This window comes from Sinocyclocheilus grahami, unplaced genomic scaffold, assembly GCF_001515645.1.
Source record: "Sinocyclocheilus grahami isolate Dianchi unplaced genomic scaffold, SAMN03320097.WGS_v1.1 scaffold10.1, whole genome shotgun sequence".
NCBI lineage: Eukaryota > Metazoa > Chordata > Actinopteri > Cypriniformes > Cyprinidae > Sinocyclocheilus > Sinocyclocheilus grahami.
Genome location: NW_015505189.1, coordinates 1,082,815 through 1,095,131, shown reverse-complemented (window position 1 = coordinate 1,095,131; position 12,317 = coordinate 1,082,815). Strand labels below are relative to the sequence as shown.

Genomic DNA, 12,317 nt, shown 5'->3' with positions numbered 1-12,317 from the left:
TATTAAAGAGGTGTGTGAACTTGCAAGTACAATGTCAGACACTGTAATATGCTCTGGTCCCCTCCCTGCTTACCGCGGTGATAAGATACATAGCAGACTGTCATCACTCAATGGCTGGATAAAACAAAAACTGTGTCCGTCTTCATTTCAGGATGCAAAGCAACGAAATGTGCATATTTTAAAGGGGGGTGATTCTTTTCTATACCCACTGTAAATATGAAATTCTAATATTTTTATAATAAATGTTTTAAAAATAAATATCTCTAACAATAACAGGTTTTCGCAAGTCATTTTCATATTCATCAGTTACATTTTAGCCTAAAATCAAAAGGGAGCAAGCAGGATCTATCACCAACTGTAGTCTGTTCTTACCCACTATGTCCTCATAGGTGTTCTCCTCGAGTGTGCTCTTGGAGCTGGGCCGACTGTGGTTCTCTGTGCCATTCTCTGTGGGTGAGGATGGGTATGAGGAAGGCAGGCTGACAGCATCTTCTGACTCACACGATTCTCTAGAAACAAACAGAGATAAAGAAAAACCACAGCTTTGGACATGACTCTGCTGAACAAGTGAAGAGTAGTTCTGTTGGTATGGCTCATCTTTCAGTTGGATGATCACAATCAGGTCAGACCACCTGAGAACATGAAAGCATCTTTCACTTATGAGGAACTTAAATGTGTTTAATTTGCTTAACCGTTCTTCTGGAAGACACCAATTAAAAACAACGAGCAACAAGAGAGGCTTGGACATGGTGCTTAAATGAACAACACTCGTATATAGTTCTTGCCTATGGTCAGATGGTACTTACTTGTTTATTTACAAAAAGCCAAAATGTATTTGCATGAAAATATACACACAATAACATGGCTGAAAAGCTAACCAGAAAGTTGAAAGCCCAAATTAACATGACACAATCTGTTTGCTTGCCTATAGTCTTTAAATAGTGGAATCTGGACCAGCCACAGGAATGTCAAACATGGGCTCAAATGTAGAGCAGTAGAAATGCTCCAGCACATGGGGTTCTCAATCATGAGAACCTGGCAGCTCTACATACCCAGTAACTGGGCTAAACAATCCATGCGCCAAAGATCATTCATAAGGGCCAAGGCCATGAGGAATATGAGCCATAAACAACATGAGAGCCCTCAAAAAAGCCAAAAAGCAATACCATGAAGCAGTGTTATATCAACTTAAAAAGAAGAGTTGAAGTCTCTGAGGTCTTTGAACCTTCAAAACATTTCATTTTGTGTATTCTTCCATCTCACCTGTTAAATGAACACTGATGGGTTTCTAAAAATATACTCAAACGTGTTTTATGTTACTGTTGGTAAGTTATCGCTGATGCTATTTTTGGATTTCTGAAGTAAATTTGGAGAAATAAATATTATTAAGCATTGCCTGTTTCAGAAGTGACAGTCTGAATCTCAACGTAAAGATAAAATAAGGCAAAAAGATGATGTGTGCCATACGCAAAACAAAACAGTGTAATTGTGTAACATTTGATAGCAACAAATTCACCTAATATGGTAAAATTATTAAACCCTGAGAAAACGAGCATCTTCATGTTGATCTTTACTTGCTGTCAAATGCCTGACAGGAAATTTCATTTTGCTTACTTGATTTGTAACATAAGAATCTGTGAAACTCTAGAGGCCATTACACTGTGAGAGACTATGTAGTCAAAAAACAAAAGATAATAATTCAAAGTCTATAACTATATCAACAAAACAAATGCTTGGCCTGTGGTCCTTATCCTTTTCAACATTTTTGGGACAAGTTTTATACACTTCATTATCCAAGAAAAATGAATGATCTCTTCTTTGTGGGGGAACCGACTAAGTGGAAGTACACAAATTCATTGCTTCTCAGTCATTTTTGCCACAGCTGACATGTTTTTTTCTTTGTGCAACACAAATCTGTCTGGCTAGTCTTTAGTTTGGATTTACTTAAAGGGAGCTAACTGGATAAATGCATACACAAATGTAAAATGATTAAGAATATTTGAATATGCGTGACTTAATATTAGATGTGAGAACAGCAGTTTTCAGTGAAAAACAACTTACATTTCAGTTTGTTCATCACAACAATTTCATATGGCTGAAGACTTGGAATATAGCACACAAGTCGTATGGACCACTTTTATTATACTTTTTTGTCCTTAAATCTTGATAGACTATGATAACTGTATGCTTGAATTGTATAGAAAAAATCAATGTCAACATTCTTATAAACTTTGGCCCTCCACAGAAGAAAGCCATACAAGTTTGGAACAACATGATGGTGAGTAAATCAAGACAGAATTGAAAGTAATAAGATCTCAGCTAGTAAAAGGAAGGTGCCAGTTTGATCCTCACAAAGAACAAGCCATGAGCCATCACCATTACCCCATATCCTTGAGTAAAGCACTTATCCCCAAGTAGCTTTGGTTAAAAACCACATACCATTACTGACATTCAAACAATATGGAAGATAATAATGTTTCTCACCTATCTTGAGTCTTCTTAGGCAAGTTTTCATCTGTCTTTGAATTTCTCATTATAGCAGGTGCTGGGGTGGAAGGAAGTGGAGGTGGAGATTCAGTGGTGGGAGGTAGTCCATTACCAGGCAACAAGCCTCTGTGGTTGCGGTTGGTATCATACTCAAATGTTCGTTTGGGTTTGGGCAAAGGGTTCACTGTGATTCCAGGAGAGTCCTGTGCAGAAGAGAGTTCTGGGCTCTCTGACCAGGTAGAGCTGATGCTGAACCTCTGCTTAAGCTTAGAGAGTCTTTCAGACCCTGGAGAAACTTCGGGTTCGGTGGCCACGGAGCAGATGCTGCTCCGCTTGCTGCCACAAGTGCTGTCCAAGTCCTCTGTTCCACTTATGGTGAAAGACTTCTGTCTGGACTTGTCAAGGCTGTAGCAATTACTAATATACTGTGGAGGAGACGAAGAGGGACTTTCCTTCAAGGCCTGTTCAATTTTTTGAATGCGGCTGAGCACGGCTGAGGTCTCCTTGCGTGCCGAGAGCGAATGGAGGAAAATCCCAGAGGACTCTGTCTTTGAAGGCCTCTTCTGGAAACTTAAAGGAGCTTCTCGATCCGATACCTGCTCATCTTCCTCAATCTCAGGGTAGGAGCACTCCGAAAATGCTGTGCTCATCCTCCTCACACCCTTAAAGTCAAAGGTTTTCTCGCTGCAGGGTGAGGACAGCAGGCTTGGGCAACCCTCGCTTCCACCTCCGGGCCTCTTCTCCAGGCAAAGGCTCATTCTAGGCAGAGCCGCCTTTCGACCCTCCCATTCCGAGATCTTTTTGCGTATGGCGACGGATGAGATGCAGGTCCCTGTATGACTGAGTGAGAGCGTGCGCTTGTGCCCAAGCTTGGTTGTTGGTCCTACTGAAAGAGTACTCCAGCTGAGGGGTCCAGGATTCAATCCATCCCCCACAGGGGGGGCCTGTTGTGGCTGGTTCTCCTTCTGATCCTGGTTATTGCCACTTGGTGGGTTCTGGATGGTGAGCCTCTTGTCCAGACAGCTAATGCTCCTAGATTTGGTGAGCCTGCTTTGGCATTCAAAGTCAGAGAGCGAGGCGCCAATTCTCAAGCTGGCGGTCTTACAGCTCCAGTTCTTTTGAGTCCAGAGTTTAGCGTCAGCTTTAGCGTACCTTCCCTGCTGACTGGCGTCTTCACTGCCACTGAGGTGAGAGGAACATGACTCTTTTCCAGTGGTAAGAATTGGAGGTGGGGACACAGATTGACACCTGAAACAAGAATAAATCAGCAGAAAAAGTAAGAAACCCTCCAAAAAATTTGTTCTTGGTACAGAAGTGTGTTATTTCCTCACAAACAGTAACCATGAATAAGAACACTAATAAATATTGGTTACTGTGTTTTAAACAGAAAAAGTCAACAGGACAAGTAACATAATGCTACAAGTAATGCAAAAGGAGAAGATTTTAGATAAAAGGAAACGTCAGTTATGTCTAATATGGGAAAGAACAACAACAATCTGATGCAAATTTGTCAGGGTAAAATCCTCCACATCATGCCAACAAAAACAAAATAACAGTATAAATGAAAATATGGATTTACATGGACCTCACAACTTCTGTCTGGACTTGTCAAGGCTGTAGCAATTACTAATATACTGTGGAGGAGACGAAGAGGGACTTTCCTTCAAGGCCTGTTCAATTTTTTTAATGCGGCTGAGCACGCCTGAGGTCTCCTTGCGTGCCGAGAACGTGCGGAGGAAAATCCCAGAGGACTCTGTCTTTGAAGGCCTCTTCTGGAAACTTAAAGGAGCTTCTCGATCCGATACCTGCTCATCTTCCTCAATCTCAGGGTAGGAGCACTCCGAAAATGCTGTGCTCATCCTCCTCACACCCTTAAAGTCAAAGGTTTTCTCGCTGCAGGGTGAGGACAGCAGGCTTGGGCAACCCTCGCTTCCACCTCCGGGCCTCTTCTCCAGGCAAAGGCTCATTCTAGGCAGAGCCGCCTTTCGACCCTCCCATTCCGAGATCTTTTTGCGTATGGCGACGGATGAGATGCAGGTCCCTGTATGACTGAGTGAGAGCGTGCGCTTGTGCCCAAGCTTGGTTGTTGGTCCTACTGAAAGAGTACTCCAGCTGAGGGGTCTAGGATTCAATCCATCCCCCACAGCGGGGGCCTGTTGTAGCTGATTCTCCTTCTGATCCTGGTTATTGCCACTTGGTGGGTTCTGGATGGTGAGCCTCTTGTCCAGACAGCTAATGCTCCTAGATTTGGTGAGCCTGCTTTGGCATTCAAAGTCAGAGAGCGAGGCGCCAATTCTCAAGCTGGCGGTCTTACAGCTCCAGTTCTTTTGAGTCCAGAGTTTAGCGTCAGCTTTAGCGTACCTTCCCTGCTGACTGGCGTCTTCACTGCCACTGAGGTGAGAGGAACATGACTCTTTTCCAGTGGTAAGAATTGGAGGTGGGGACACAGATTGACACCTGAAACAAGAATAAATCAGCAGAAAAAGTAAGAAACCCTCCAAAAAATTTGTGCTTGGTACAGAAGTGTGTTATTTCCTCACAAACAGTAACCATGAATAAGAACACTAATAAATATTGGTTACTGTGTTTTAAACAGAAAAAGTCAACAGGACAAGTAACATAATGCTACAAGTAATGCAAAAGGAGAAGATTTTAGATAAAAGGAAACGTCAGTTATGTCTAATATGGGAAAGAACAACAACAATCTGATGCAAATTTGTCAGGGTAAAATCCTCCACATCATGCCAACAAAAACAAAATAACAGTATAAATGAAAATATGGATTTACATGGACCTCACAAAAAAAAACTATTTATCCATTAGACTTAAGAAATATAAATTAACTCACCCTCACTAACCCTCAGCGTTTTTTCTTAGCCATACGTCCCCTGTAGCAACTGTTTCTCTTTGCCTACATGTCAACCTCAACCTTCACATCATTCCCAGGCCCACTGTTCACTCAGCAAACAGATGCTGCTTACTGCTGAGCAATGAGATAAAAGATTCTGCTGACCTCATTTCAGTCACCTCAGACACACAAACACTTTCTCATCCACCTCAAAATCTAATGCTGCTCATGAGCTTCCAGGAACTAGAACTCGACTTGGCCCACACCTCAGTGAAATTGAGGCAGGCAGATCTGATGTCACAGCGGTGGTTAGAATAACAAGTGGAAGCTGGGAGGAGGCCAAGAGTATGATCCAGGGTGCAAGTTGGGACAGATCAACTAAAAACCTCAACATAATGCCCTTCCCAAGAAAAAGGGAAGGAAAAAAAACCTGCCACGCCACCTGCAGCCTCACAGGTCTTGCGTGGAAAGGAGTGTACAGTCAGCCCCCCACATTCACAAAATACATCATCATCAAATATTACAAATATTACATCCCATCTCTTGTCTGTACTAGACAATCTGTTGTGAAATATGTCAATCCCAGAGCTAGTGGGTTCTCCCCCACAAAAATGTGCATATTTCATCTGTGATTGAGTTATTTTTTCAGCTATTATCTTTGCTATAAAAAGGGCATATTCTCAGTGCAAGGCCTACCTACCGCCACCCTCGTCTGACATAAATCTTCAGCATTCTCCTTTGCTTGTGATTTACAGCTGAAGCCGAAATATCCATATCTAGGAAGAGAGGCTAGCAGAAACTATGCCATCACCCCCCCCCACACACACACACACATCTTCACATAAATCACAAACTCCTTTGGTAAATATCTCTGACATCAGAGAATGCTCATAGGTAATTATGAAAGTAACTCCTCTCACTCTTCAAGGACTGTTCCTTCTTCACTTGTTCTGATAGCAACTGCAGAGCTCCATAGTTAAGCAAAGGCCACAAATAGAACAGAGCCTCTTTTCTAATCAACTTCCTGGCTTTTGCTCATAACCAGGATGTTTACTTTAGCTTTGTATACAACAGTTTGGCCTGTGAAGCACCATTGGATTCAATTATCTATTTCAACTACTCCTCAATTATAGATAAAAGTTCTGGTTATCATAAGAAATCATTGCCTGTAAATATTTATATGATTAGTAATTTCTCTCTCTCTCTCTCTAAATATATATATATATATATTTATATATACATATATATATTTTTATTTATTTATTTATTTCTCTCTATACATATAGTTTTATTTTCTCTATAAAACCACACTATACAGAGCTTCACATCTAAATAAGAATTTACCAAAAAAATATTTCTACAGAGTAAATTATTTCTACAGAGTACATTTGAATCGCTACCAACATAATGGTCCAGATTTGTTTCTCATACATTGAAATTGCTCTAAATGTTCATTTAAAAATTGATTTACACCAGAACAGAGCTAAGAAACTGTTCAAGACCAATAAAAAAAATGTAAATGTTCTAAATTAAACTAGTTAATTTTTACTGTCAGATCACATCATAATAAGGGTTAAGGCCTGTTTACACCATGAACAATAACTATAATGACAACTATATTATTGTATACACAGACAGTACATCAACGAATGATAACATTTTTTAAGTGCACACTGAAGTTATGTCATCTGCTGCTTTAAATGCTCAAGCTCGAGTCGGGTGGATTCTGATTAGCTGACAATGCTTTTATTGTTCATGAGTTGGAAAGTGATTCCAACAATATTGTTCCTCTTTGTTGTTATTATTATAGCTGTGGTGTGGTAATTGTCATTCTCATTTAATTAGAGCAATTCGTAAAACTTAACAGTTATAGTTATAATCTCTGCTGTGAATCGGCTTTCTGTTAAAAACCCATGAAAGCACAAACAATGGACAAAGACTGCTGACTCATCATCATGACTATTACCTGTCTGAGTTTTCCTGTGGACCTTTAGCCGCTCCTGCTTTTGGTGCAGTTTTGGAACTCTTGTTGGCAGTCATCTCCCTCTGACGGCCACCTCACCTGCTTAAAATAAGTTACTTTGGTAAGAAAGTTTGTATCATGACCATTAAAGTAAAGATACTGAACACTACTGTGCTTGAAACCATTATGCTGATGACCTCTCTATGAACAAGACAGGATTTATGAAACGACAAAAGTATGTTCATTTTTACCTGTGAACATATTCAATGGACAATGTTGATAGAACATGAATAGTGGGAAACGGTTCTTCTAGGCATTATAAGAAAGGCTACGAAAGGTTTAGACATGGCACACAAGCTAACATTTGAAATAGATACTTGGCCTATAAGTCCAACCCATGGATTAACCCTGTCTGGAAAATATGAGTCAAAACACAACAAATATGGACCTTGATCTCTACAAAAGAAGAGTCCTATCATCCCTGTCATGCAAACAAATCCCTGACCACATGTCATTCACAGAAAGAAAATGCATGCCTGCTTGAAAACAGATGTCTACATTTTTTGTAACAACATTATTCTGAGTTTACACATGAAAAAGTTTCTGTCATGATGCTAGGGGTTGGCAAGGCATTGCTATATGCTGCTATATTGCTGAGGTGTTCTAAATTATTTTTAGCATGTTGCTATGCAGTTACTAGGGCATTAAGGGGGGTTGCTAGAGTATTATAGTTGGTTGCTTAATGGCCCAAGTAAACAAAAAAAGCCCACCTCAGTCCCTGCTTTAACATACTGTATGGGATTTCTGGCCCATTTTATTAACCGTCAGGTAAAAATCCTGAACTACATCCATTAGAAAAAGTAAAGGAAAATATTGGTTTTAGGTCTTCTAAGGGTTTTCTTTCCGACCCCCAAGTTTGAGCAATAGTAATAGTTATTCTTGCCAAGCACCACTAATAATAGCAACATTAAATTGTGAATTGATTTCTACAATCCTGGAATATGCAGTCAAAAGAACAGCAGCACTAAGACCCGGAGGTAATTACAGAGCAGGTTTACATGGCCTGTTAGTATAAGAGAGGTTTTAAAATCTGTTTGTAGAATCAGAAAGACATGCCAAATGCCTTTAGTCTATGAAGCAATGTTTGGAGTGTGTTTGTATTAACGTCTGTTTGAATAGAGTAGCCAAGATGAACAGAGCTGAGCTAGTCTCTTGGCTCATTAAATAGTGATTGCTTTTTCCCATGAACATTTGCACCTACGGACTAAAAAAGAGCCTGTTTAATGAAAGATATTAGTTTTACAAGCTGGGTCAGGGAGTTGTGGTTTGGGAGCTCTGGGCACACGGGGAGTCAGGTTGGTTGTTGAGAAACAGGGGGCTGCTTTTTCATTTTGTCAGCTGAAGCCATAACAAGTACTCAAAAATCTTTGATGAGCAGTAAATCAGATTTAAAAGGCCATGCTTTGCACAGCAAGTCCCTTAAATGATTTGAATGAACAGGTCCTCTTTACTTTTTATATCTCAAAATCGAATAAAAAATATTCGATCAACAGACAGAATTTACAGCATAATGTTGATTTTTAACACAACATTTTCCTCTCCTTCAAAAAAATAATACACTTTTTAACAAACAAATTCATGTAAGTGTTATACATTATATTATATTTTATAGCTTTTCAAACCACCACAACCACTGCAAACTGTCTTCACACCCAGAGACATCTTAATTAGCCACTCCTCACAACCACAGTGCCATGTGCATGCCACTTGCTACTTCCTCCCATCAAATTAAAGGGCCTCATCAGAGACAAATGTGGGAAAAATTCATCTTCCACATGCAGAAGGAAAACCTCCCATCTTGGCATGCGTTCACTCGTACTGCTGAGTACAGTTTATAAGGAAGTCAATATTACAAGCACTCAAATACAGAGAGGGTTGGGTGTAACTGGGTGCACTGGGGGTAGGGGTGGGCGCTATACCGGTATGCAAGTGACTACTACCGGTATTATGTTGTTCCATGATATGGATTTTGCTATAACGTGGATCCCGTTATATATTCATGAATTCAAATTTTGCATTTATATAGTTTTGTTCAATTTGTTACGCTTTGCCAATTTTAACACAAAGGACGATAAAGAGTCAAGGCTGAACGTTTTTGTTCTCTGTGTGCAACGGCGTACTACACAGGCATTAGTAATCAAACACTTAGTAGAGCATCGTAGCCAGAGTATGTGAGCGGAGCGTGAGCGGAGCGGGGAGCGGAGTGGTAATATTTCCTTTTACGCTTTGCCAATTTTAACACAAAGGACGATAAAGAGTCAAGGCTGAACGTTTTTGTTCTCTGTGTGCAACGGCGTACTACACAGGCATTAGTAATCAAACACTTAGTAGAGCATCGTAGCCAGAGTATGTGAGCGGAGCGTGAGCGGAGCGGGGAGCGGAGTGGTAATATTTCCTTAAGAGCGCAGAGCGCCTTTCTGAAGATTCCACTCCACTCGCTCAATACGCTCAGTGCCGCTCGCTCAACCCAGAATGCCGTTTGGTGATTTGCTTGTTCGAGATCGAGAATCTGTAGAGATCGAGAATAGTAGAGCAGTTATGGAGTTCAGATATTGTTTCAACGAAGTTGCATGCCTTATACATAAATGTAAAGTAAAAATCAAAGTTAAGAATGAGCAGGGAGAAGAAACTGAGAGGGAGTGCGGGAGACTGTTAAAGTTAGTACAGATTCATATTGATTACAGAAAGCATGAGGATGTGCTACGCAAACATGGTGCAGCAAAAGCTGAGCTAGTTACATACCATAATAAATGAATAAACAGGTAGGCTAAGGTTATATTCGGTTGTACGGAGCCCCGATCATGACATGCAGACAATCACGGCCAACTAATTTAGAATAGGCTAGTTCTCTTTTATGCTAGGACTACATTATGGCCACGAATTAAGAATTATTTTTTTCGTTTAGTCTAAATTATGGCCACGAATTAAGTATTTGTTCTCTTGTTTAGGCTTAGATGCCACGAATTCATTCATACGTTCTTTCCCTAGTTTTAGTAGGCCTAAATCGTTGAACGAATTATTATATTTCGTAATTACTTATTAAAATCATTATTGCTTAAAATGAATAAATAATAATAAATACATTTAAAAAAAGAGTAAAACCTGCTGACGTCGTAGAAACTAATTGTTAATTTGAATTATATTCGGAGCTCCGTAGTTATTAAATAATCTCAGTTAAACTGTAGACCCAAGCTAACACACAGTTGTATATAGGCCTAAATACAGAACTAGAGTACAGAAGATATTAGCCTACGCCACTTGGATTTTGGAAAACCAGTGCTGGATCCCTCCTTCAACTAGTCCAAGGTCGCCCGCAAAATCTTCAGCATCCCCAGTGGTTCTTCCAGCGCTGAGCGAGTGTTTTCGGGCACAGCGAATGCTGAAGCCTGACACTTTGTCCAAGCTAATGTTTCTTAAAGTAAATTCTAAAATCCAGTAAACATCAAGAGACGTTTTAATAGACCACAGTTCCCCGCAGTTATGGTCTATTTTAACTTGACACTAGAAAGTGTGTTTCTTTCATTGACGTCAGTTCATAAACCAAGCGTTCTTTAAGTGCATTTTATCTTGCGTGTGCTTTTCACAGGCTTTATAATCCAGGTGTATTTTGTAAAGATCTACACACATTTCATCTCGTGTGTGTGTGTGCGTTTGTGTTTTAATGAGCCTGTTTTGAATGTTCTATTGCACAACAACTGCAGCTATTTTCACGGAAATAAAGTTAACGAAAATCAAATACACTTTTTCAGTTTTTGCATTTTAGGTAGGTTTGCTAAGGTTAGATTCATATATTTAATAAATTTTAATTAATACATTACAATTAATAAAATTAAGAAGAATGTAAGAATTTCGCTCTGAAACATGATAATTGCTATTTATCAGCATGCTTAATTTTAGACAATAATCCAAGAATTTCGTTACAAACAGTAAACAATTAGGCACGTCCATAGAGAGGAAAACATAGCGGAGCGTCACACCGCTCCGCTTCGCTCACATGCTCTGATCGTAGCAGACCAAATTAATAGAGCACAAATCGCCTACTCCAGACCAGTGGTTCTCAGACCGCGGCATGGCTGAGGGATAGTGTACAGTCAGCAGATTATTTTGCTAAATAAATCTCTGCAGGGTAATAAAGACTACACTATGGAATTTTCCCGCTTATCATGCGGCCACTTGCCTGATAAGTAAATAATTGAGCACAAAATATTAATTTGACATATTTTAATTAACTCAACATGACTCGCAGTACCCACTTGAGCGCTCCATTATCAGTTGTAGCAGTTGTGGTTGTATCAATAACACCCCACTAGATGGCGAGAGTCAGAGTTGTATTGCAGACAGCCATGTAGAAAAATAAACGAACAATGCATAGTTCTGCTCTAAGCATGTAAGTTACAAGTTTGAGAAAGGACTTCCAGTGCCAGGTAAACGTAAAGCAGATTATGAATATACCTAAGATAGACAAATACCAAAACAATGTGTCTACACCAGACGCGAGCGGCGCGATTTGACAAAAGCAAGTAGAACCCAGTGATGTTCTCTTCTGTGGATGTGGCGCGACGCGACACGACAAATCCATGACAGTAAACTGACGCCGCGTTCTATTTCTGACGAACTCCAGCGCTCTGACACAAAGAACAATTTCAAATATTCATAAGAGAATCGTAAAAAAATTGTTTTCTCAAAAATATTAAGCAGCACAAATGTTTTCAACATTGATAATAATGAGAAGTGTTTCTAGAGCATCAAATAAGCATATTATAATGATTTCTGAAGGATCATGTGACACTGAAGACTGGCGTAATGATGCTGAAAATTCAGCTTTGATCACAGGAATACAGTAGCCTATATGTTAAAACATTCAAATAGATCATTTAAATTGACAATATTTCACAATATTACAGTGTTTACTGTATTTTTAATAAATAAATGTAGCCTTGGTGAGCATAAGAGACTTTC

At 39.8% G+C, this 12,317-nt stretch overlaps 1 protein-coding gene across 2 annotated transcripts in view; it reads right to left on the bottom strand.

The window, feature by feature from the left end:
* Positions 1-12,317, bottom strand: part of LOC107593270 (suppression of tumorigenicity 5 protein-like) — a 76,274-nt gene that overhangs the window by 27,403 nt on the left and 36,554 nt on the right. Inside the window, exons 2-5 of one of the 2 annotated variants that reach the window (XM_016282932.1) lie at positions 7,302-7,400; positions 4,080-4,944; positions 2,485-2,870; positions 373-509 (exon numbers count right to left, since the gene is read on the bottom strand). In XM_016282932.1, coding sequence (XP_016138418.1) covers positions 373-509; positions 2,485-2,870; positions 4,080-4,944; positions 7,302-7,375 — 1,462 coding nt within the window. In that variant the 5' untranslated portion in view covers positions 7,376-7,400. The remainder of the gene's footprint in view (positions 1-372; positions 510-2,484; positions 2,871-4,079; positions 4,945-7,301; positions 7,401-12,317) is intronic. The other variant, XM_016282923.1, reaches the window with a different exon arrangement.